We start from the raw sequence: 27,628 nt of genomic DNA, 5'->3' as shown, positions 1-27,628 counted from the left end.
CTACATAGGGCTGGGCGATATATCGAGTTTTTTTTTAAAATATCGATATATTTTTATACGAGATATAAGATGTGACAATATATTTTATATCGATATAGTCTATGTTACGTTATAATTATAGATGTGGAGCCACAAGTTTGCCTCTCTTTCGTACACTTTTGTCTTTACGCAACGTTACTCGGCCTCGCCTCTCCTTCACTGAACACAACTCCCCCTCCTCCCCCATCGCTTCACCTGCAGGAAGCGACAAGATGGACACGGCAAATCTCCGTTAACGAGTTACTGCGCATCGCCCCGTGCGTGGGGCTGGACGCCGTCAACGTGCTAACGAGCTAACCACGCTAACGAGCTAACCGAGCTAACCGCGCTAACGAGCTAACCACGCTAACGCCATACACGGCCTGAAATCCTTTCATTTTCTCAAAAATCAACAGCGCGCCTTATGTATGAATTCTGGTTGTGCTTGATGACCGCGAACCGATTTAATGTGGTACACCACGCTCAGCAATCTGTCAAAAATGTTTTAGTACGAGTTTGCTAAGCTACGGAGCTCCACTGCTTGATGGATTGTCAGAGCATTACGGCTACTGAGGAGCCTCGCGGAGTGATACGTACTGTGCTTCAACGTAATATTACCGTACTGTGTGTGTATAAGGACCATAAATGGCACCTGTAAGACACACGGTTATGAAGCGGATTTCAAACTCCAGGCTGTCAGTCACGAACTTGGAAAGAGAGCAGCTGTGAAATCTGTCTTTGTTACTATGCTCTGCGTCTTTTAGTTTACATTTTGACTGCACAATTGTGAGCTCTTTGTTATGCACAAAAACAACATAGTTTTCTTTTATTTATGGAGCATTATTATTTAATAAATGCTCATAATTTATTTTTGAGTAGTTTTTTTCATGTACATCTGCGCTGTATGCTAGTAAAAGTGCCCATGTGACATCTGGGACACAGCTTTGACTAAGAACTCTCTTTTTGTTCTTACCTTATGGCTTTATAAAAAAATATCGAGATATATATCTTATATCGCCATTCAGCTAAAAAATATCGAGATATGAATTTTGGGTCATATCGCCCAGCCCTACTGCTACATTATTTTTCTGTCATTACAAAAACATCAAGGGAATCTGGACCAGAGGGTTTTCATTGTTTTGTCTTATTCATTTGATTTGACAGTAAAACATGGTGTTCAGCCACTCGTACCCCACACACCTTGATGGTTCCCTCTGCGTTGGCCAGTGACGTCTGCAGTCTGTTGGTCTTGTCGCGGTTCTCTCTGGCCTCCTCCTGAGCTTTCTGAAGCTCACTCCTCAGCTTGGACAGTGAACGCTGCAATGCCACTTCCTGTGCCTGGAACTCCTTACGAAGCTCGACCTTCACGAGGACACAGGATTAAATTAGTCACTCTGACACAAGAGCACAATGCTTATAGCCAGCAACATCTGCCTGTGTGAGTTAAAGGAGACGACGCAAGCAACCTTGAGAGGTGCATTGAGATAAATGAGGCTTTCTTTAAGGCGGCGTCTCAAAAACTGCTACTCATGTATCAATAACACGCAAGTCCACCACTGACAAAGACGCAAATAAAAGCTGGACTAATTAATCCATATTTTAATATAAACAGTAGATCAAGCGCCTGTATGTAACGTAAAAGGTGTGAGTAATTACCTCAGGCTTCTTTTCAAATACAGTTTCGGCTTTCAGGGTTTTAATTAACCTCGTTTTAAGCAGCAGCAGGGAGCAATAAACCATGAACAAACCCCACCCACCTGCCCAACAGCAAACACAAAGTTGGCAAGTAAGCTCGCAAAGACATACTCACATCAACACACTGGAGTCATGTACGCTTAAATGTGTTTGGTAATCAAGCAGAAACATGACTTCTAATGAACGTAGATCTACTAAAGGCAAAAACGGGGAACTGTAACTGTAACAATAACACATTCAAAAACACATTCCCATGAAAAATGTATGTAAACTATCAGCATTGTGTTTGAAGTGAGTAAACCAACCAACTAATGCTGCTTTTAGATTCTTAATGTTAGGTAATCCTTTAATGGCGCTAACAGCATCAACTGAGTTTGTGTGTGTTCACAAAGTTTTTGTCTTAGTCGTATCATTTTATTTCGTTGTATTTATCTGCAACACAAAAAAGGTTGGGGACCGCTGCTCTAAGCGATCGGCATGGGAAACAGGCAGAACAATTACATTCTCTTCCACTTGAGTGCAGTGTAACGTTTTGCTCCAATTAAATGGGTTGCCAACGTCTAGTAAAACAGAAGAAGATGAAGAAGAAATTATCTAGCCATAAATAGATAAATATTTGACAAGAAAAAGTAGTCAATCTGACCTGGGTCCCGTGAACATTTCAACCCAGATGAAGGCCCTAGCGTGAGTAGTGGTCACAAGAAAGCAAAAAAGGTGAGGACAAACCGAGCCGATCGCTATACCCGGTGCGCGGGGAAAACGACATTTTAGTTTGGTGGTGTGCCGTGTGATTTTTCTAATGTGAAATGTGGGCCGTGGCTCCAAAAGTTGGGAGAGACTGCTCTAGGCAGCTAGAGAAAAATAGCAGTGAATATGTCCCAAATAATGAGCAAGAAAAGAATCAAAACAAAAAAACCATCATGGCGTCGGTCGTGTAAGTGTGCGTGTGAGCTAATCACAAAAGTACATTTACAAGACAACAATATCACCCAGCTGTTTTCAACAGCTGCTCTTACGTTTGATTTATTAACTTTAACACCATCTGCCTGTTCTTACATATGATATTTACAATTAAAATCATATTAAGCAATGACGAGAAATGCATTCAGGAGGTGCTGATTTTGTATTAACAGTCCCAAAAATGAAGCTGTTCCTGCAGTGAAAACTGTACTAATGCAACATATTATACTTAACAAACAGAGGGAATTAGAAAAAGTCTCACATCTAATATAAAAGTGTTTCAATAAAGGGCTTCTACCTACTAAAGTTGAGATAAATAAAGCCCTCGGCACTATTTGACGGCTTTATTCTAGACCAATTTCTTGACTTCTTTCAAGAATTTTATACAAGCCTGTTTGTTTCAACACATTTTATTGCCTGTAGCTGTACTGCAACAGAATAATTGTCTTAAGACACACAACACCTGTTAATAAAGAGAGCACTGTGTCTCTCTCAGGAACATAAACAGCTACAGGCCTGATACAGAACACCATGTTTCGGACTCTGTTTAATAAAGCGGTACAGCACTCCTAACAAATGAAAACAAATTAAATGCCTGAGTTTAGTACTTAAAATGTGGTTTCTGCTTTTCTTCTTCTTCTGTCATAAAAAGGAGAGGAATCAGCTTTTACCTCCGTCCTCTTCCAGGCCAGCAGGTTCTCAGTGGTGAGCTGGTGTGTTCTCCTCATGGCCTCCAGCTCTCTCTCATAATACTCCTGAGCCTTGCCCAGCTTGGCCTCATACTCCTCCACCAGGCGGACCTTATCCTTTGTTAGCTCCTCCACCCTCTCCATCAATGCCTCCACCTACGCCAAGAGATGGATAAACAGAGAGCTCGTCAAGACACATTCCAAAATCCTTTTTTAAAAACAAAAACAACAAGTCTTGAATAGATCAAGCTCCTAAACCACATTATGTTTAGTCTTAAGTTAGTTTTAAGTCTTTTTATTGTTGAGAGAAAAGAAAAATGGGAGAAAAATAAGAGAATGACATGCAACAAATCTCTATAGCCAAATTATTATCACTCCGGGTTTATATTGTGCTCATAAGCTAACTGCACTACAACACTACATCCTTAAAAAAACAGCAGTTACCCTCGAAAGAAACTTGCTTTATCAACTTTCTACAAAAATCCCAACATGCATCAGTCCAATCCAAACCTCATCTATCTCCCTCGCTCAATCGAGCTCCGCCCACCTCTTGTCTATGAAGCTCAGCCAGCTTCTCCTGGTCTTCTGTGGAGGAGGCGCTTTGGTTCCGCTGGTTGTTGAGGAGCTCCTCCACCTCCTGGCGGTGGGTGGTCCTCAGCTCCTCCAGCGCTCGCCGCTTCTCAGCCTCAAACTGTGCCTGAGCCTGGCTGAACGAGCGCAGCTTCTCCTCAAAATCCCGACGCATCTCCTCCACCTATTGAAACCACGGAATATGTTCTATTCTGTTTTTGTGTTACTGCTAGCCCAGTCGCTAATGGTGTCACGCTAACTGATCTCAGCATCGCCTCGAAATCCTCCCGTAACAATCAGGGAGGCACAAAACATTCAGTTCTAGCATCTTAAGCCTTTCAGTACTTGTTTGTTATTACCGAAATAAAAGCTTGAAGCTTCTCTATGTACACCTCTAAGCACAGCAAAGTGTTCTTTAAAGCGCAAGATCTGAAACAGTTCAAAAAAATGTAGAAACATGTAGCATGTGATGTGATGTCATATGTCATGTAATGCGAACTGTTAGTGCTGGTAAAGATCTTTTTGTTCAAGCTGGAAGCAGACACTGTGAAAGCATTTAAAGTCCAAAGATAACACACAGCAATCCAAATGTAAGAGATAAAGAGCTGAGACGTTCCTTTGTGCCCACATTCATCAGACAAGTGCATATGAAACTGTGTCACATGATCGTATGACATGACAGATGACATGATACATGTAACAATATTAGATTAATATCTATTTAATTTAATTTAATAACTGTACAGTACCCTGTTTATTAGGGGTGGGGGAAAAAATCGATACTGTGTAGTATGGTGATATTTTGTTTGGTGATAATGTATCGATACAGGGACAGCAGAAATCGATATTTTGTTACAAATAAAGTTTTTGTGCTCTGACTTCAGAGCATGTTGATCCTTTTTCTGAGCAAGAATCCTGACATTCCTTCACTGTCCAAATGTGTTTAACTTGTTTTTTGGCAGCAATAAACATGACAGTTTACTTATTTTAATTTAAGACATGTTTTATTTTAATTAAGTTTAAAACTTTTTTATTTAACGTAAAATTATATTTTGTTTTAATTTACTTTCAAATTCTTCAGTTGCTGAAGGGGCTGCATAGTTTTCATAAATTGCATAGTTCAGAATAGCTATAATTGTACCAGATGGTTGCGTTCAGTTAAGTTGGACTAGACTGTAATACAAACCGTTCAGTTTGTCAACAATAAAACTGAAATGAGAGAAAGACTGAGTGTGAGACTTTGATATTAGATAAAATGAATATTGATAAAGTTTACCTTTATGTACAGAATCTGAATATCGCAAAATATTTTAAAAAATTGCAATAATATCGTATCGTGCGTTAAGTATTGTGATAATATCGTATCGTGGGATGTATGGTGATTCCCACCTCTACTGTTTATAGTAACCATTGTCCTTAATGTAAATATGTAAGAAGAATTGTGTATGTTTCTGTTCTGTGTACTGTTTGTTGTATATGTGTCTTTCTGGCTGCTGTTACAACCAAATTTCCCCTTGTGGGACAATTAAAGGATTATTCTATCTTCTATCTATCTTATTGTAGCACAACATAATCTGTGCAATACTGAAGTAACAGCAGACTATATAAGTAGAAATCATACTTCCTTATAATGAAGTGAACACTTACTGTATAAATAAGCAATCTACCGCCTTCTCCTAATCAAACGTGCCAAGTAGCACTTCATTCTGAGTGCAACTTTAATTTTGGGAGCGAGGTGCGTACAAAAGAAGAGTGCAGCAGTGAAGAGTGCGTTTGTGGCACTAAAAGTTAAATTCGTATTCATTACCAACATATGCCAGTAATGATTATGACATTCCCCTGCTGTGTGCAGCTCGTAAACAGCTTCCCACTCGTGTGTCACTGGCAGATGCTCCTGCCCATGTGACTGGTGTGTCACGCTTGTTTTAGTATCATGTGCTGCATTGCTAAAAACATGTTGCTTCTACTCTACAAGCATAACTGTGTGTGTGTGTATCTGTCTGTATGTAATACATAATATTTTGTCAGTAAAAGATAGCCTTATGTAATGTACACTGTCAGTATTTTCTTTGTTCAATCGGACACTTTCTATTTTTTTTTATTTCTACACTGTTAGAGAGACACCCACAGGCAGATCCAGTCTCCTAGTATGTGTGACATGCATCTGATTTTTCTGATAGGAGGATAAATACTATTTATAGTGTTCATACCTATCCCCTCCAACTCATCATTTCTGACTGCTAGTACCACATGTTAAATTAAAATAGTGAAACTGGTAGCGCTAAATGACACAGAGGTTGTGGGTGTTCCACGCTGTCTGCACAGATTACCTGGTGGGAGGCAACCTGTCCAAACAATCATGGTATGACTCAGACTGACTCTCACTCTCAGACTGATGAAGGTTTGCAAATAATTGCTGTCTAATTTAAAAATACAGACAGCCAACATGTCATTCTATGCTGATGACTGCAACCTGTCTGCAACTCGTCTCTCTGCAGTCGGGGGCTAAACTCAGCTGGGTGCCATGTCCTTCAGCTACTACGTCACTATATGTGGAGAAATTTCTGCTTCAGATCTGTGAGATTCTGGCTGAAGTGTGGATGTAAGGAGTTAATGTGAACTTCTGTGTGTTTGGACAGCAAAATATTTAAAACAGATGCCAACAGATTTGTCTCAGTCAATCACAAACAGATTACACATAATTGCCAACTTGACTCCATTTAATTGCAAACTGACTGCAGACTTTTATCACTGTCTTGATGCACTGAAGTTGCTTTAAAGATGGCAGCTAACTGCAAGTGGTCACAAACGGGGTCCCAGTTTTAAAAGTTATAATTATTTTTTCCAATACATCTTTTTCAGGTCGCACCACAGTCTCCACCCGCTGTTTTCCCAAATGTGGCTGTAGCATTACACAGTGCATATTAAATTAAGGCCATAAGTATTTGGACAATGATTTAAAAAAAAAAATCAATTTTCAATCAAGATGTGACTGAAGCCTGATGACAGCGTCCTTTACCTGCATCAACATCTAATTGATGTCAATTTAAGTTGTCTTTCAGTTTATAAATTAAACAATAATATAACATATTTGATCAATTTTATCATAAGTGCCAGTTAAAACCTATTAAGGTATAAAGTCTGTGGTGTGAAGTAGTATTACTCACTAATGCTTGTATCAGTCTTGTTTGATTGATTAACCTGCATTCAGCACAAATGAACCATTCCTGTTGTGCATTTAGAGCATAACACACTTAACACATTTTTACAATTACAGCCCTGAATACAAAAACATTGGGATGCTGTGTGATATGTAATTAAACACACAAGGAAAAGATTTGCAAATATAATAAACTCATATTTTATTCAAAATAGAAAACAGAAGTGAAATAGAAACTGCAAAGGATTTTTATATCCAGTACATAACATCATCACAAGATTCCAAGAATCTGGAGAAATCTCCAATGTCCAGAAATCAATACTGGATTCCCGTGATCATCAGGCCCTCGGGCAGCATGCATTAACCCTTTAAGACCTACCATAGAACCAAGTCCACCAGAGCTTATATTATATGTTTACATGCTGTGGAGCCATTTTTGGGAGCATTTCAAGTTGCTATACATCAATACAACCGTTATAGCCCAAATTTTAATAATATGTCTGCATTAAGTGCATAGTAATTACATAAATTGCAAAAAAGTGCAATAAACTACAAAAAAATTGAAAATCGTTTTTGTTTTTTTAACATATATTTCTAGTTAGAGAAATTTAAGAGGCTTATCCCTCAAAACTGTAAATAAAAAAAGTTGCACAAAATAGTTTCCCACCACAGGAAATTTATTTTAAGTGTCTTCATAGTTTTATTTTTGAAATACACCAATTTTTATACACTGCAGGAAAAACGAAAATAAATATTATAATGCAAATTTGCAAAAAAGCAGCATATGCATCAAAATAAACTATTTCCAGCAGTGCAATATGAGTCCTAAGCATCCCAGAAACCACACAGAAAGTCATAAAGTCAAACATAACTTTTAAAAACACCAGTATAGGCTCATGAGGCCTTGATGGTAAAAAACTACATTTCCGCGAAAATGACGTCACTTCCGGTTTCGGGCAGGTCATGGCGGACATGCGATAGTTCCCGGTGACGTCTATTCCAGCGTAGGAAGTGTTATGAACAGCTGATCGGATCGGCAAAGCGTGTTTCTGGAATATTATGTTTTTGTTGCTGCAAGCGCTTTTTATGCAGTTTTTGCAAAGCTATATGTGGAAGGAAACTGACCTAGGACAAGCTGATGGCATAAGATGTAAGTACAACTCCTCTGGTTTCATATGCAAAAAAACTATTGCGCTAGCTTACGTGGTTGCAGTGCTACAGGGATTTAAAAGTAGTTGCGCAAAACGGAGCGTGCCCACTCTGACCGGTTTTAAAGGGTTAAAGCAGACGTGATTCTGTCATGATCACTGCATGGACTCAGGAATACTTCCACTGTTTACTGTGCCACCCGGTTAAAGCTCTATATGCAAAGAAGAAGCCATATGTTAACATGATCCTGGAGCGCTATCGTCCCCTGGGCGCTGATCCTCTGGGCAAACGGTAATCTAAAGTGGACTGAGGCGAGTTGAAAAACTGTTCTGTGGTCAGAAGAATTCACATCGGAAAAAGTGGATTCTTTATCCTCAAGGAGAAATGAACTATTTGCACTCAGGCCAAAACTCTCTTATGTCTTAAGGTGTAAGTGGATAAGTGCCTCAGGGACTGGCAGTTTGCACATCTGGAAGGGCACCAGCAATGCTGAAAGTTATATACAGATTTAGAGCAACATATTGCATATATTGCATGTGAAACATCTGGAGTATCATGAAGCAAAAAAAATAGTGTGAAAATGAAATGAAAATAAAAAGTTTTGCATGTTCTGCATGTGTATGTGTGATTACGCTTACATTTCACACAGCATCCCAACACTTTTCAGAATTGGGTTCATGCATGAAAGTTAACAATCAGGTATTACTTCTGTTATGAGCCCAACCTTACCTCTCTGCTCATAGAAACCACCCTCTGTGTGTGCTGGGCCTCTGTGCACAGCTGCGAGTCCTCCATCCTCTGTCTGTACATCTCGAACTCTGCCAGAGCCTGAAGACAACAAGCACAACAGTGTTACATAAAGACAAATATGGAAACATACAACTGCAATATAACACACCCACTCCTGTATTATATGTTAAGTTGATACTATCCAGTTTTTTACAGCTAAATAATCCATATTAAAAAGCTACAACATTAAAACATGCAATGGCTTAAAGATGACAACGTTGGAATATGTGAAGCAATACACAAACTAAGCAAAGCCTGGCTCGATACAACCAAACTAAATGAAGCCACGTGGTGCCCGTCAGCGCTGAATGACCTGTCTCTTCATGTGTTCGTGGAGCTCTACAGATTCCTCCAGACTGGCAAGCCGCCGCCTCAGATCCGCCTCATCCGCCATTTTAGTCTTGTACTGCATGATCTTGTCTCTGGTTTCTGTCACGATGTGTTGGACCTGAGCAAGAGGAAAGAAAGCAGCCAGTGCTTTAAAACAGAACAGAACTTAAATTTAAAACAAAGTTCAGCTCAGGTTTAGGCAATTACGATTAAGTTGATTATGAGCAGGATTAAAACTGTTTTGTTCTTTTCCAAAGTGGAAAAATATCATAAATTTACAAACAGAGTAGCAGGAAATAAGACCTAAGGAGAAATATGTGAAAATAAATAAGAAAAAGGTGCCAGCGCAACACTGCGGACTCCAAGAAATGTTGGCAGGGGGAGAAAACTCTCACTTTAAAAATGTAACACTCATTTAATTAATCTTGCAGACTACAGTGCACTAGAGCTTCCCTCTAAAAGAAATACCAGTGAAATTAAGTAGGTTTAAACCAGTTTTGTAAAGGCCAAGTTCACATCCTAAAATAAACTCTGCCCACCACTGAATATAACGGGTTTTGATTTGGTGCCAGACTTGTTCTGTGTCTTTGAAACCAGTTCAGAAAATTGTAACATTTAGAACATAAGGCAGCTGGTGGTAACCATCCACACCGATTACACTGAATCAGCTGAACCCTTTGAATTAAGTGGACAATCTGGGGGAACTCTGCTGTGCTGTGCTTCTGTTATGTTGTTGTATGTGAGGTTGGAAAAAAAAAGTACTGGTGATGTGATTAATCACGTAATTTCACAATACCTGTGGCACATTACGGCTGAACACATTAAGAAGAAACCCAATAAATGTGGATGTTTCTATAGACATCAGGGAACAGGGAACATCTGTTTTGAAGGGAACAGATTTGACCCAGATTAATACCTCTGGGAGATTTTTGGAGTCATGTGTTTAACAGTGAGCATCATCAACCCTTAGGAAGCTATACCACAAACCACTGGAAACATCTGCACCTGCCATGGTGATTTAGCTGTTAAACGAATTAATCAGCTGAGAAGTCAGAACTTTGCATCTGGAAACATCTGTGGGTAACAGATGCTCTTAAGATTTAAGTTCATCTTTAGTTTAACTTTCCTAATCAGCCCTCAGTCAAATTAAACCCTTTCTGCAGTGCTGACCTGCTCGCTGCAGGAGGGCGGCAGACAGTAAAACCATGGTTAGCCTTGATAACAAAACTGCAGTTTGCCACTGAATTTGCTCCTCTCCTCTCCACAGTGACTAAAATACCAAACAGATGACGGGGAAACCTCACTAAGGAGAATTCTGCTTCACCACACTTTTATAATGTAAATGAAATAACACCATTTAAACACACTTTCATTCCCACAGCAGTTTGACACCACAAAAGTGACAAACCACACTGCTGTTTATCAATCACAGAGTATTTTCCTCCACATAATAACAGGGTGTTCGGTGTCTGTACCTCGTCCTCGTGAGCTTCTTTCAGGGACTCGATTTCTTCTTCGTGCTCATCGTTCTTGGTGTTGAGAGCATAAATTACCTGGAGAAATGAGCAGAATTAGATCACAGAAAGAAAATGGTAAATGGCCTGTATTTGTATAGCGCTTTACTAGTCCCTAAGGACCCCAAAGTGCTTTACACATCCAGTCACACACAGGTGATGGCAGCTACATTGTAGCCACAGCCACCCTGGGACGCACTGACAGAGGCGAGGCTGCCGGACACTGGCGCCACCGGGCCCTCTGACCACCACCAGTAGGCAACGGGTGAAGTGTCTTGCCCAAGGACACAACGACCGAGACTGTCCAAGCCGGGGCTCGAACCGGCAACCTTCCGATTACAAGGCGAACTCCCAACTCTTGAGCCAGAAGACAGGAAAGAAAGCTCTTATTAACTGTTTCAATATCAGATCAATAGAAGTGAAGACTAAGCTCAGCTCTGCATCGAGAGTGCAACAAAATCAATACCAACAGCATCAGGAAAGGAGTTCTGATTAAAGACAGTAAAACAGGGCCAGGACTACGCTACACACAAAACACAACAAAAGTCCCACAAAGGGAGGTGGGGGGCGAGGGGTCGGGTGTTCGATAATAAATTTGGTGCAAAGGAGATAAGTGAACATTTCACAGTAAGCACAGACATTCCTGTGGTCACAGGAAAGCCCTCTACTGGTTGCTGCACATTGCACAAGCCTAAGTGAATAACATCTCGTCAGTCATGCTTGCTCTCTCTCTACCAGGAATATAAGTAGGTTTTACAAGTGCTGGAGGTAAATGATATGCAAGAGCTTTGAAAAAAAAAAAAAAAGAAGCTTAAGCTTCAGCAAATTGAAGCCTGCAGGGAGAGCAGCTAATATTCAGTCACGGTCAGCTGAATTACAGCCCCGCAGGCATGGAGACGAGCGGGTCCACCTTTTACTCCATTTACAGGTGAGAGGAAAAGGCTACATACAAATCTACAGCAAGAAGTGGACATAAAGGTATAGTGGTGGGGGATATTTATCCTTTATTGGCAACACTGCTGACGTTTTAAAGACCACTGGGATCAACAGTTGAGTAATCATCACTGCAGGGTATTTGCAACTTTATTAAACTTCCCTGTACTCAGCAAGAAATACTAAAACCACTGCTGTGATACATACTGTATCACAGCAACTCAATATAACAGTTATTTAATATTCTATATTACACTATATTATTTTGATTTTGCTGCTTTCGCTTGACAGAAAGGGGATCAGCAGCTGTGATGTGCAGAAGACTACATGCAGCTGTACCACCTGAGGTAGAGCCACCCCAGAGGAGATGAGCCTTACTACGGCTTTTAAGCTATCTTAATGATAATGAATGTGACCCAGTAACTGGAATCACACTGAACAACTATGTAACTAGTGCCTCTAGGCTTTGTCTTAGGCCCCTTTGTATTTATTATTTGTCTTCCTTATCTTTAAGTAACATTTTAGGAAGTTTGGCATATATCTTTATTGCTATACTGATGACACCAGCATCTGTCTACTGAGCCTGGAGTGACCCTCCCATGTCTTCTCTCTCTTTTGCGTTGCAAATGCAAAATTCTGAATTTTCCAGTTTCAAACTTGCCGTCTAAAGTATGTACACTGAATGTGTTGCATCCTCAGAAATGCACTGTGAAGAAAAAATAAGTTGACACGTGGGAGGCAGAGAAATCATTTCAGTGAGCCAACTGACCCGGAGCAACATCTAGCTGCATGTCTGAGGTAAAATAGGATAATTGTATTTTCAGTACCGGTGAGCGTTTTGAGCTACAAGCACACTTGTTGCCAAATGTAGTGGTCTGATTGTACAGATCTGTTTATTTTGATTTATTATTTCGGACTGGATTAATTCTACGGTGTCTTTATGCAAACTGTGATTTTATTATTTAATTGCTTGTAAGGTGTCTGTGAGTTCGGGTTAGGGTTAGTATTCTTATTGTTATTAATTTGGTCACGTTTATGATTAAGCACCAGATATTCCAAAGTATCCCTGTCACTAAACAACGAGAAATATCTTCACCCCTGTGGAGGCCACAGACATCTAAGTGATGCTATTTTCTGCATGTAGTGACTGACATTTCTCTCCACTTTTAGATTAAAAAAAAAAACTGGAGGCAGAGGAGGAGGATGCCAGTGCACAGCTGACATGATGGACGTTATCTCATCAGGGAAAAAAATATACTTATTTCTTCTTGGGGTTTTTTCTTTCTTTTTTAAACCACAAACAGGTCATAATGCATGATGGTTTTAGTTGATGGAGAACTTGCTGTGATTTTGTAGTGCAGTATGTGCTAAATGTATGGGCTCAAATTGTGGTCATAAATATTTTGTACTTGTAAATCAGGATTTGCATGTGTAAAAAAGATCTGTGTGTAGAAAAAAATACGTGTGAAACTCTGCACTCAACTTTCAAGTCAGGGCTGACCCGCGACCATTATTGTGAGTCACAGTGCGCAGCATAAAGGTCCTTTCACATCGGACGCAGCATGTGCTGCTAATGCTAACTGCTAACTAAAAGCCAAGAATCCAGAATTTGTTGCGCTGGCTGCTGAACTCTGGAGCAGCTCTACCTGTACTAGATGCACCTGCTCCTTGTCTTTTCTATCTCTGACTTTATGTCCTCTACAAGAGTTCTGTTTTTTTTGCTGGTCCTTCATATGTTCAATAAAAACATGTATGCTCATTCATAACAAAGAAAGCTTTGTAACTATCCCCACTAGTGAAGACTGTGTCATTTCTACAACACTGCCCTTCCTTCCTGGTGATGAAGGAAAACGCTGGGCTGGCATGTAAAAGGGCATTTATTCCCTTCAAGGACCTGAAGCTCCATAACGCACCCCTCCAATAGCCAAACCCGTCTGTTCTCTGATTGGATAGTTAAATTTGTGATTGACATGACATTGGCCAATCAGATGAAAGGAAGAAAAATAGGGTCAAAATTCGTAGTCCACACACAAATCTTTTTTACACATACAAATCCTATATAATCCTAAATACAGGTACAAAATATTTATGACCACAATTTGAGCCCATATAAATGCAATTTGCAGCTGAGACTTTGAGCTGCACTACAAAATGGTTGACTCGCCATAGAGCGAAGGAGTGGACCCACACTTGCAGCCGAGGAAATGCAAAATAAAACAAAAAGCCTTGAATCTGAATTAATCTGAAATAAAATTAAATTAAAAGAATTGGTATCCTTTACACCTGTAATCTAAAAGAGTGACATACGATCTGCTCATTTGTGTTTTTCCACTTTACAACAATCCCGCCTGAATGTTTTTATTGGTGCTAAGCTGAAATTTTGTCATTGGTTATTTTATGTTTTTAAGCTGGCAGCAAAATCAGTGAGAGGAAGGTGGATTTCAACCCTCCGCTCTCTTTGAGAGTGAGCCTTGATTCCCAGCAGTAAGTCTGCCGTGGAACTGTTCCTTCAATTATACATGATTATTTTAATGACTCTGCTGTGCCTGCTGCTTTCATCTCCTTCTTTCCCTCCTCTCTCTTTGCTCCCATCCTTTCATCTCCCTTTTTTGTTCTTTATCTCCCCTCTCTTCTCTCGCTTCTCTCTCTTACACTTTCTTCTTTGTCTCGCCATCTCGCAGGGATGAAGATACCTAACATCTCTATTTGTATCTATGGTATAAAAGTGAGATTTGAGTTCCATAAATAATTTCTCACAGAGCAATTGTGTCAAAGTAACCCAGCTGGAAAGGAAATTCTGCTGTGATTAACCAGTGATAAAACCTTACTTGGTAATTAGATAGTGTTATTGACTTGGACTGTTAATGAGTGATGAATTTACTGATGAAAAAGAAAAGTCAACAAAGCTTTTCATCTACATAAATCATTTAGTAAAGCTGTCAAACACTCTCTGATTACGGCTTTTCAGATTTAATGATTTGCAGCTTTTCAATGTTTGGTGTCACCATAAAATAGATGACAGTGTTTCCTACTCATAGACTTTATTTGGGAGCGCTGCCCAGGTGTATTAACTGTGGGAAAAGTATAATCGGCCACTCAAGGAGGCTTGGAAGATACTGCTCAGCTGACAAATGGAATTAGTATAAGCAGAAGATGGATGGATGGATGGATGGATGGATGCATGCATGCATGGATGGATAGATGGATGGATGCATGGATGGATGGATGATGGATGGATGGATGGATGGATGCATGGATGGATGGATGGATGATGGGTGGATGGATGGATGGATGATGGATGGATGGATGGATGGATGGATGGATGCATGCATGGATGGATGCTGGATGGATGCATGGATGGATAGATACATGGATGGGTGGATGGATGGATGGATGCATGGATGGATGGATGGATGGATGGATGGATGGATGGATGGATGGATGGATGGATGGATGGATGCATGGATGGATGGATGGATGATGGGTGGATGGATGGATGGATGATGGATGGATGGATGGATGGATGGATGGATGCATGCATGGATGGATGCTGGATGGATGCATGGATGGATAGATACATGGATGGGTGGATGGATGGATGGATGCATGGATGGATGGATGCATGCATGCATGCATGGTGGATGGATGCATGCATGGATGGATGGATGGACGATGGATGGATGGATGCATGGAAGGATGGATGGATGGATGGATGGATGGATGGATGCATGGATGGATGCATGGATGGATGGATGGATGGATGGATGCATAGATGGATAGATACATGGATGGATGGATGGATGGATGGATGCATAGATGGATAGATGCATGGATGGATGGATGGATGGATGGATGCATGGATGGATGGATGGATGGATGGATGGCTGGATGGATGGATGGATGGATGGATGGCTGGATGGATTCATGGATGGATAGATACATGGATGGATGGATGGATGGATGGATGGATGGATGGATTCATGATGGATGGATGGATGGATGGATGTATGGCTGGATGGATGGATGGCTGGATGGATGGATGATGGATAGATAGATACATGGTTGGATGGATGGATGGATGGATTCATGATGGATGGATGGATGGATGGATTCATGATGGATGGATGGATGCATGGATGGATAGATGCATGGATGGATGGATGGATGCATGGATGGATGGATACATGGATGGATGGATGGATGGATGGATGGATTCATGGATGGATAGATACATGGATGGATGGATGGATTCATGATGGATGGATGGATGGATGCATGGCTGGATGGATGGATGGATGCATGGATGGATGCATGGATGGATGGATGGATGGATGGATGGATGGATGCATAGATGGATAGATACATGGATGGATGGATGGATGGATGGATGGATGCATAGATGGATAGATGCATGGATGGATGGATGGATGGATGGGTGGATGGATGGATGGATGCATGGATGGATGGATGGATGGATGGATGGATGGATGGATGGATGCATGGATGGATGGATGGATGATGGGTGGATGGATGGATGGATGATGGATGGATGGATGGATGGATGGATGGATGGATGCATGCATGGATGGATGCTGGATGGATGCATGGATGGATAGATACATGGATGGGTGGATGGATGGATGGATGCATGGATGGATGGATGCATGCATGCATGCATGGTGGATGGATGCATGCATGGATGGATGGATGGACGATGGATGGATGGATGCATGGAAGGATGGATGGATGGATGGATGATGGATGGATGGATGGATGCATGGATGGATGCATGGATGGATGGATGGATGGATGGATGGATGGATGGATGCATAGATGGATAGATACATGGATGGATGGATGGATGGATGGATGCATAGATGGATAGATGCATGGATGGATGGATGGATGGATGGATGCATGGATGGATGGATGGATGGATGGATGGCTGGATGGATGGATGGATGGATGGATGGCTGGATGGATTCATGGATGGATAGATACATGGATGGATGGATGGATGGATGGATGGATGGATGGATGGATGGATTCATGATGGATGGATGGATGGATGGATGCATGGCTGGATGGATGGATGGCTGGATGGATGGATGATGGATGGATAGATACATGGTTGGATGGATGGATGGATGGATTCATGATGGATGGATGGATGGATGGATTCATGATGGATGGATGGATGCATGGATGGATAGATGCATGGATGGATGGATGGATGCATGGATGGATGGATACATGGATGGATGGATGGATGGATGGATGGATTCATGGATGGATAGATACATGGATGGATGGATGGATTCATGATGGATGGATGGATGGATGCATGGCTGGATGGATGGATGGATGATGGATGGATACTTCTAACCAACTAGCCCCAGCCCATCTTCTATTTTCCTATCAGCAGATGTACCAGGTCGCTGTTGTGGCAGCCCTCGATATCATTCAGCTGCCCCTCTAGAGAGGCTCTTCTTCTGTTGTAGACTCTTCTCGAACTACTGTGGTGATGACAGTTCTTGCTCAGCTCTTAAGACCCTCTGTGAACTGGAAGGCTACTCTAACAGGGGATTTATACTTAAATACTTAAACTTAGACCGCATACCTTTCTGAAACCCTGTACCATAACATATGCCGCAATCTGACATAAAGCTAGCTAAAAATGTAACTGCACATCATCATGTGCAGGTATAAATGCTGGCAACGGTGGCTGCTACTTGTGTGGACTACACCTTAGTATAAATTAGGTGTAAAAAGAGCCAGTGACAGGTGGCTGGATGGATGGCTAAGGCTAAGATGGCGCCGAGTATGGCAGCCTCGTCGCGAGCTCCCCCAAGCAACAGCTGTTTTTTGTGTTTAATTTTACTTTTCCTTTATTTTTATTTTTGCACAACTCTGTTGCTTGTGAAGCTCGCACATGTGATGTGACAATAAAAGTGATTTGATTTGATTTGAGGTGGAGAGGTTGTTAACAAGCTGCTATGTTGAGCTCAGTGAGGCTGCAGAACAGAGCAACGACTACTGCACTTACCTGCTGTCCATGAAAGTGGAGTTAAAGCTCATCTACAAGACAAGAAACTTACTGAAGAGGCAGCTGCACATATCGGCCATTAATTTATTGGTCACACAGTACACTGGGAAATACTGATAAAAAATTATTTTGGTTTTGAGGTTAGCCAGAGAACATTACCAATAAGAAGACAGTCTGTGATGAGCTTTGTAGCATTTTCTGCGATTATAGGATGTATTCAGTGCAACATCTTTGAGACATCCAGCCAGAATTAAAAGAAGGCTTCAATTTACACAAGCGTTTGTAGATGTGAGTATAGTAGTCTCTAAATCTGATATCGATCATGGAGCGGGACCAATACAGGATTTTCAAGACCAAAGCCAATATTTGGCAATTTAAAAAAATCTGACAAATCCTTGCTAATATTATTAAAATGGGTTAAAAATAATGTAACTGTAGTGTTAAAAGTCGTGGATTACTCGTGTAATTTTAAGTGTAATCTAAGTGTCCTCTGGTGGACAAACTACATCATCAACATCAACACATAACATGATTACATGGTGGTTCTTCCTTCTATTATTTGCTTTTTTACAATATATGTGTTGATACTGATATATTAATGCTGCCGATATATCAGTAAGGCTCTAATAGTTGATATGATGTGAAACCATTTGACTGCCTGCTCTTACTCTTTAAAAAGACCTAAGATTTTTACTGTAGCTGTTCTGAATTTTTCCACATTAAACAAATCTGCAGCAGTTCAGATTTGCAAAGGTGATAAACATTTTATGCGTGGTTGCATAGAAGCAGACTGTAAAACTTGCTTGGCTCAGATTTTAGGGTGAAAAAGGCAAACACAGTGTGATATGTGTCACTCTCAGAGCACTACAGAATAAACAGACTTCACTGGCATCTGTCTACCACACAGATGCAACCTGACACGCCATAAAAAGCTGATTAATGTTTGCAGCAGCAGAGAATGAGGAACTTCCAGTCATGATAAATGTAGCACAACTGTGTGATTTTAAGCAATACACACAGCTGAATACATAACAACTATCTATTTATCTGTATATGTTTAATGTAGCCATTAGGAGGGGGTTGTGGAGTTCATGCACCAGCACTTGTTTCGTGTTATTTTTACCGAACAGGTTCCCAAAGAGAAATGCATGAAAGTGAAGCAGAGCATGCACACGTCCACTGCTGGATATGACAAGTTTGACAACACAAGGAAGAGAATGACAGCCAATAGTTTCTTCCTTTCTTCTCTGCTGGAGGTCTCACATCAACATTTTCTGTCCCGAGGCTCCAATCAAAACAAGCCTAAAGGCAATACAACAGCCTGCAGCTACACACAGTTATTCAGTGCTGGAAAAAAACCACAAAAACATCATGAAACACCTTTTTGTACCACTTTTACTGTTGCTCATCTCACTCTACTGGCATAAGGAATAAAAAACAGTGTGCTTCAAGAACAGCTAGATAGATACACAGTGTATTTATTTATTTATTTAACCCAACAGGTGGACTAAACTGTGCAAAAAGCACATGAGATGCAGGGAAGAACATGACCTACCATGCTAGTTCTAGTTTAGCCTTGATATTTTAATATAATTATTCATAACACAGTGAAAAAGCTCATGTTTCAAGGGCAACACCTAACCCCTGTTAATGGCTCTGCAGCCTCCACCGCAGGTTGTCGGTGAACCCGAGGAAACCTGGGAGTGTGATGGAGAGCAACACCTTGGTAGTGCTTCCAAAAGTAGACTGAGTGAGAAAGCCTTGGAAGCGAACCATTAATTAATCTTCAAGGGGGTTCACCTACAGAAGCCTTTTATGATCTTTGCTTCTTCTAGACGTTGTTGACCAAAGTCTTCCTTTTAATCATCCAGGCTAGAGCTGATCGACTAGCTGGACAGAAAAAGGGAACTACAGAAGCTTGTTAACACCACTTTTTGCCCTCTGCAAGCCAAAATTTCAGAGTATTATCTTAAAATAATTTTGAGTTAGGTATGAATAGATTAAAAAGTTTCCTGCTGCGTCCTTTTACTCCTCTCGGAGTGGTATAAAATTTACACCCATTAAAGCATCATAGAAGAGTATCATTAAAGTCGATCAGCTGAATTCCACGCAGCATGTGTTAAATCAATCAAACTGAACCGCATCTATCATTACAGACTGTTTAACAGCAAATTCTCCTCCAAACAGTAACGCACAGGATTTACAGTCGGAGTCCTCTATCATCGAGGCCTCAAATGTAGAACTTCTGTGTGCAGGATGGATAAGGGATGATGCTAAAAATGACAGTGGGGGCACCCAGGAGGGATCTCTCTGAGGCTAAAGTCGATCACTATTGATCAAACCGCAGGAGAAAGGTCACTAAAGCCTGGAGAGGAACAACTGCAGCATTTGGCTCTGACAAAACTCTGTTGCTCTGCTCTTGTCATTTTCAGAGGATTACCATCATATGCACTAATTAAAGGATTAATCAAAGCCTGGCTCTCAGATGCGTTGTAGTCTTAATGGGATACCTCGTCATTTGAGCTTTTAGTCCAATGTTTTCCTTCACCAGACGCTCCATGAAGTGGCAACACAGGCTCTCTTACCAATTAGCCGACGAGCACAGCGCATTTACTTTTTCCTGGTTTAAAGACACTTCGCATCTGTTCCTTCTGTTTTCATTTCGAAGCTCAGGCGCTCCAAGGACACTCAGCTCACGCACACTTTTCCTCCCTGAGCATCACTAGGCTACATCACAACCTCAGAAACAGAAAGCAAGAACAAAGGCACACTGTGTCTTTGACAGAAAAATGTTTCTGTGACAGCCATAACAGCATGTTACAACCTAAAAGTAAGCCTCGCCTGATCCTGCTGTCTGGGGACTGATCCAGGTATCTTTTACATTTTGAATGCACTCCATCCATCCATCCATTTTCTCTTTGTTATCCAGGGCGGGGTTGCAGGGGGCAGCAGCCTAAGCAGAGATCCCTCCCTCTTTAGCCTCCTCCTCCAGCTTATCTGGGGGAACATCAAGGCTTCCTGGGCCAGCCAAGGACTGTAATCTCTCCAGTGTGTCCTGGGTCGACCACGGTGCCTCCTCTTGCTTGGAATACCTCACCCAGGAGGCGGATGCCCAAACTAGCTCCTCTGAATGTGGAAGAGCAGCGGCACTACTCTGAGTCTCCCTCAAATGACTGTACTCTTCATCCTCTCACTAAGGGAGAAGCCAGCCATCCTCAGAGAGAGTGGAGCTGAGAAAGCTCATTCCAGCCGCTTGTATCCATAATCTAATTCTTAGATTAGATTATAACCAGAGCTTTAGATAGTGCCTGAAATGGGATTTAATACATGGAATAACAACACATGAATAGCTTTGGAGAGTGGGGTCGTAGATCAATCGAAGACCAACTGAAAAATGGACAGCTATGCTTTAGGGGTGGGCGATATAAACGATATACGATAGAAACGATAGAGATTTTGACTATACCGCTCTATCGCGATAGCGCATGTTGATGATGTCATCAAGCTGCGCCTGTTTTGGTTGAAAGCATCGCAGCGGCTAAAACCATTATCATCTGCAAATTATGCCGGGCGACAGTCATGGCAAAGAGATGAAGCACTTTTGAAATATGGGGAAAGCCAAAAACTGTGTTTCCTCCACTTCCGTAACATTGATTCATTAATGTTGAATTCTCTCGCAGCTGTTGTGTTCCCATGTTGTTGCAGTATATTAATAACTAACCTCGTATTGTGGGTGAATAATCTTAGTTGTTTTTCTGACTGAAGTTTGGCCCGTGTATAGCATCCTGCTATGCGATCGCATTTATCCCTGACCACCAGAATCCCTCACGTTAACTTTTATCGAGTGGAAAAAAAGTTGGCGTTCATCCTCCAGCTTCACTGTGCTAATGTTATGCTAACATAGCTGTGTTGCTAGCAATCACGTAGCACAACATTATATACCAGGTAGTCCAACTTCAGTAACCCCTCAAACGCCACTGCTGGGGTTTTTTTCTGTCTTCATTTATGCTGGAAGTGGTAGCAGAGCTGTACGTTTGAATTAGCTTCAAAAATCTCTCAGTCAGAACATGGTATGAAATGTTTAGGTGGAAACTAGCAAGCTAACTTCCTGTTAACTTCTAACTCCATTAAATTTAATAAATTCTGTTTTCGTGGATGTTAAACTTAATTGTTACACCTGGTAAAGCAGCAACGCTGATGATTTAATTAAAGATGAAAGAATTTAGATCGTTTTTAGCTCTTAGTGTTCGTTTGACTTTGGGACCTGAAGATGACGGAGTTTTGGACCCAGATTCCTCCACGAAGCTCCTCACTACGGCAGCCGTAATGCTCTGACAATCCATCAAGCAGTGTGGCTTACCAAAGTTGTACTAAAACATTTTTTAACAGATTTCTGCACGCAGAAATCGATTCGAGGTCATAACCAGAATTCATACATAAGGCACACTCTCGATTTTTGAGAAAATTAAAGGATTTTAAGTGTGCCTTATAGTGTGGGAAATACGTTATACAGAAGAAAAGAATATATCGCGATATATATCGTTACCGCACATGCTTCAAATTATACCGCGATATAGATTTTAGGCCATATCGCCCAGCCCTACTATGCTTCATATTCAGCTCTTGCTTCTCCGTGACAGACCTGTAGAGCATCCTCATCATCACAGCTGTGGTCCCAGTCAGCTGTGGGAGGAGTTCGGTGAGGCCATGGAAAAAAACTTTTGGACTGCCTCAGAGGGATTCTGGCAAAGCAGCGCTCTAATAATGTGATGTATAGTGCGAGTGGGACGTCGTTGACTTCAACTGAGGATACAGTCGGGTGGAGTATTCTGGGAAGACTTAATGAGACTAAAAAGCAATTACGTGACGTTTCTGAACATGTACCAATTTAGCATGTGGCTAAAACAAAACCCAAACCTAATCCTAACCCTGGATGGTTTGCTAGTGTCCTGGTGGATGATAAGAGTTTTGAGAGTTTCAGCCAAATGTGCAGATCAATTCAAACTCTAATTAGATAATTAGTCCTCAATTCTGACACTTTCACTGCTGTCAGCTAGTTTTTGTAAACTCAGGCTAGATAAATCTTTCAATACTGACTTACGTTTGCAAGAGTTATTGCAAAGAATATTAGCCAAACCCAGACGGGCAATTATGGATTTCTAATAAGTGGTCACTCAATCAAAGTAATGTCTAAGCTTCAGAGTTATGAATCATTACTGTCTGCCAGGCATAAACATCAACCGGCAGTCTTATCAGCCAGCCTTCGGTCATTTACCGTTTCCTCTATGGCAGCGGTCCCCAACCCCCGGGCCTCGGACCGGTACCGGTCCATGAGTCGTTTGGTACCGGGCCGCAAGAGTTGAGGCTCAGGTGTGAAATGTCTGGTTTTCAGGGTTTTATTGGTTTTCAGCGTTATTTTGTTATCGTTTTTATCGTTAACTCGGTTTTCCTTGGTCTTTTCACGTGTGTTATGAATAAATCTTCTTTTTTTCGGTACTGGTACTAGTTTTATTTTGTTGTATTTATCCGCGACACCTTAAAGGCTGGTCCATGAAAATATTGTCGGGCATAAACCGGTCCGTGGCACAAAAAAGGTTGGAGACCGCTGCTCTATGGCATTTTAAACACAACAATAATTTATTTTGAAGCATAAATTACCTTTGCAACAGCTGATATCCAATAGCTGTTGTAAATTGGACTGCCAGAACGTAAAGTTAGGTTTAATGTTTTTTCCACTGGACAAACTTTCAATTCTGTTGCCTCTGTGTACCTTTGATTCCTGATATGTAAAGGTTTGTTCACACTTCAAAAGGCATATATGTAATTCATATATTAATACAAACAGAAGAGATCAGGTGTGTCTGTTGACCACATTTTATGACTCTTAAGGCTCAACCATCACGATATCCCTCATTTGTGGGTTTTGTCAGTCTCTCTAGGCTACAGTGTAACTGAAAATGTGTCTGTATTTTGGGATGAAGCATTCGTTTTGGATGGATAGGGAAGAAATAGACAAGCAGGGACAGGAGAGGTGTTTTGGAAATATCAGGAGGAAACCCTCGGGCAGACCCAGGACTTGCTGGAGATTATGTTTCTTGGATGACTTGGGAGTATTCCCCCAGAAGAGCTGGAGGCGGCAGCTGGTGAGAGAGAGATGTTGGCATCTCCTTCTCCAGCCCTGCAACCAGGTTCCAGATAAGCAGTAGAAAGCAAATGAATGTAGAGCAGGTGTTTCAAACAGTCTTTACAATAAATTCTTATGTTTAAAATGGATCGGAGTGTTAAAGAATAAAACGAATGTAACATATGACATTGTAGTGCAGCCTTCAATTTAATCAACGCTGTACTCCCAGAAAAATCCTTTTATAAGAGGTTATATGCGCTGCCAGATGTTTAAGCACTGAGGACACAGCTGAAATGATTTTGCACTGAAACGTGAGCTGTTAGCGATGCTGCTCACATCAAGATGATCAATACTTTCTACTAATTTGGTGATGATTTTTTTAAATCACCTTTAGACTTTTAGGGTCAAAGCAAATTTTGTGTTCACTGCATCAACAACTCTGATTATGAGGCTGGATTTAGCTTCTTAAATGTCAGGTAAAAGTGACATTTCTCATTTGAGCTGATAAAAACAGTTCCACCTTGAGGTTCACAATAGGATTAGACTGGTTTAATACGGCTATTCAAAGCTGTTGCTGTAAGCTCTTGAAAGTAAGTTTAGTGCTCTGTGTGTCACTGTATCGTCTCTTCAGTGAAGATGATGTAATGTTAGGGCAAAAATCGAGCATGTCAGAGCACTGCACTGAATCAGAGCACAGCAGAATATCTACTGTAACACAACCTCATCCTGGATTATAGTGGATGATTGATGATGAATTTTTGATAATTTGCATATATCATTTTAATCATTTCATTGATCTCTTTGCTGATGGTACCGGACGTTCGATCTTTTTGAGAAATATGCTGCAGCCTGAAAATGGCCCACTTTCCTCGTCTAACGCTGCTGCTGCATGACCCTCATGAAAAGGTAAGGCAATGCAGCACCTGTGAATTTAACAAAGAAGCACAATTGCAAAGACGTGGGCAGTCCTGTGGGCAGAGGCAGAATGACCGAAATACACACAACAGCACTGCTGAGAGCTCGGATTTACAACGTGGACGAACAACACATGAATAGAAACGCTGGGAATGTCTGACTCACTCATCTGAAATTAAAATGTTTCCAAAGAAGAGTAACGCATGTGCCACAGATACCGGTAGCCTGCAGATAAACACACACTTACGCACTCACACAAACAAAACAGAGACGCATAAATCTGCCATGACGCTTTCAATTTTTAAAAACGAAAGACACATGGATCCACAGCAGAGGAAGGTGCTATTTGCTTTAAGGGAGGACGAACGATGCAACAAAACAAGCTCTGAATCTGTGTTAAAATCCAAGTTAAACACAGAGGGATTTCTGAGATCTCCTCAGGACAAATCTGACTGGCACTGAAGCTGCCGGCTACCGAGCTGCGGCTTTTTTGCTTGTTTTTCTACATGGCACATGGTGCGCTGGAGAAAATGCCAAGTATCTCTTTCACCATATCTTCTTGAAAGTGTTTAACCAGCTATGCTGGTTAAATCTGTTAATACAACAAACTGTTCCGGCTTCAGATCCTGCTCACACAACATGCCGCTTTACACATACTCCAATCTAATTATGCAGCATTGCTTCCCAATTTGTGCAGCTATTAGATCTAAGGGACTCCATCAACACAATCTTTTTTTTTTTTCAAAAATGGGCTCATTTGAAAGTTGCTGAAAAAGTTAAACCATCGCTGATTTGGCTGCAAACATTTTACATCGATTACACAAAATACTTTAAAAGCCTGAGAGGCATGCAGATTTTGCCAAGCTGCTGTTTTCCAAAGAACTAGGGAAAGTATTTAAAGATCCAATCTGCCAGTTAGAGTTGTGAAGTAAAACATCCCTCAGCCAGTTTGGGATTGATTTCAGGTCCTAAATCCTCTTCGTAATTCAGCCGGCGAGGCGAATCTTTCATTTTCATTTGGATCGATAATTGTGGCTTGTGGCTGTTTTTTTTTTTAATGTGGGGTGAGGAGCAGGAAACAACCTGAAACCGCATAAACAAACACCAAACATGAGGGGGAAACATGGTGAAGAATAAACAGAGAAAAAGTCCCCGGGTTCAAACACGCAGTTGGATTGCTGACAAAATGTGGACCTTAATGCTGCCGCTGCTCTCTCGCCAAATACATTTTAATCAACCACTGAAACACTGAATTTTAATCCTGGATGTCCACATTTCCAATCTGATCCCGATATACTGTGGATATCTGCACAGCTTAACCTACCCTACAGAGTGTCTAATTCCCCGCTGGGTTACCATCACCGCCAGTGTTATGTAAAATCTTCTGTCATCTACTCCTGCTTTTGTCTCTCCTTGATCTGCATAAACGGCTTTATTTACATTACATCCTCAGCTCCACTCTGACAAAAACCTAAATGCTCTAAAAATGTAGCTGCAACTTTAAATCTCCTACAACTGCAGGGCATAGTATCCCTGAATCCTATCCTGGTGTCAGGTGGACTACAAAGAAAGCAAAAACCTCTGCATCCCTCCGAGATTACATAACTTCTCTCAGTCCTTGGGTACCAGAGGCAGCCCAGTGGTGGCAGAAAACAGTTAAACTGTGGTGGGGAGAGGGTGGATGCACATTAACACATTCCTCTGGGCATTTGGAAAGCTCTTAGCTATCAACACACATAGGAAAAACAGCCTGGCCACAGAGTAAGGTATACTACCGGCATGCACGGGGAAGTGTGTAAGCACTGCACAGCAATCACAGCCACTGATTATCAACTACCCAGCCTGGGTATTTGACCTCTGAACCCTGCAGGCGTGCAGAGCACCTGCTTCAAAATGCCAACACACCAAAGTCAATGAAAAATACAGGAAAAATGAGCGCAATGTTTACAAACGGCATGCAGCACAGTTATTACACAGTTATACTTCATTTACATGCCCTAAATGACTGAACCACTCCACGGAGCTTCACTCACTCACGTCCACGCACCTTGGTCAGCTGTGCTATCTTCTTGCTCATCTTCAAATGCAGGTCTTGAGTGTATTCCAGCGTTAGGCTCCCGTCGTAGAGCATGCTGGAGGTTGTGCAGGGGGGGTATTTGGTGGTGCTAGTCGAGGTGTTGTACGGAGGCTGCCAGCCTGCCCCCGTCGCCATTTTCACCGGGAACAAACCCACACGCGACGCCGCGAAGTCAGATAAAATGGAAGTGGCCTCCGCTGCGCCTCACATCGTCCCGTGGTTGCGGCTTGTGCGGTTATTCTGTCGGTTTCTGTGACGGAGGACGGAGAGCTGGAGCGGCGGAGCGCGAGACCGTTCCGCGGCAACGCATCCTCCAGCACCGCGGGCGCGAGCGCTCGAGATGAGGAGAGTGACGGAGACGCGCGCCAGATGCTCACCCCAGTAGCACGCGCTCAGGTCCGATTGGTTTACCCTTTAATGCAGCTGTGAGTGGCTTGTGTGACTTTTCTCTTCTATCTTTCCATCAGTTCAAGCTGTAATGCAGTTCTTCCTCCTCATTCCGGGTTTTAACGTCTATTTGTATTATTTTATTAATTTTATTACTGTTGTTCTGAAACAGCTGTTTTTCCTGTTAGGTATATATAGGCTGAAGCATAAAAAATTTACACTCTTGCTTTTACAACTTTAAGCCCAAGGGGGGAGGGAGATGCCTTTGGATT

The 27,628-nt window shown here is 41.5% G+C and overlaps 1 protein-coding gene across 2 annotated transcripts in view; it reads right to left on the bottom strand.

Moving 5' to 3' along the window:
• The window catches only part of fam184aa (family with sequence similarity 184 member Aa), an 80,541-nt gene extending 53,170 nt beyond the window's left edge, over nucleotides 1–27,371 (bottom strand). The window contains exons 1-7 of one of the 2 annotated variants that reach the window (XM_087836697.1): nucleotides 26,940–27,371; nucleotides 10,836–10,913; nucleotides 9,344–9,478; nucleotides 8,971–9,069; nucleotides 3,910–4,116; nucleotides 3,345–3,518; nucleotides 1,219–1,380 (exon numbers count right to left, since the gene is read on the bottom strand). In XM_087836697.1, coding sequence (XP_087692823.1) covers nucleotides 1,219–1,380; nucleotides 3,345–3,518; nucleotides 3,910–4,116; nucleotides 8,971–9,069; nucleotides 9,344–9,478; nucleotides 10,836–10,913; nucleotides 26,940–27,104 — 1,020 coding nt within the window. In that variant the 5' untranslated portion in view covers nucleotides 27,105–27,371. The remainder of the gene's footprint in view (nucleotides 1–1,218; nucleotides 1,381–3,344; nucleotides 3,519–3,909; nucleotides 4,117–8,970; nucleotides 9,070–9,343; nucleotides 9,479–10,835; nucleotides 10,914–26,939) is intronic. The other variant, XM_087836696.1, reaches the window with a different exon arrangement.
• Between the last annotated feature and the right edge of the window lie 257 nt (nucleotides 27,372–27,628).

This window comes from Neolamprologus brichardi, chromosome 23, assembly GCF_056152115.1.
Source record: "Neolamprologus brichardi isolate AB-2024 chromosome 23, ASM5615211v1, whole genome shotgun sequence".
Lineage (NCBI taxonomy): Eukaryota > Metazoa > Chordata > Actinopteri > Cichliformes > Cichlidae > Neolamprologus > Neolamprologus brichardi.
Note: the sequence above shows the minus strand (reverse complement) of the source record. Positions and strands in the feature narration are given on the sequence as shown.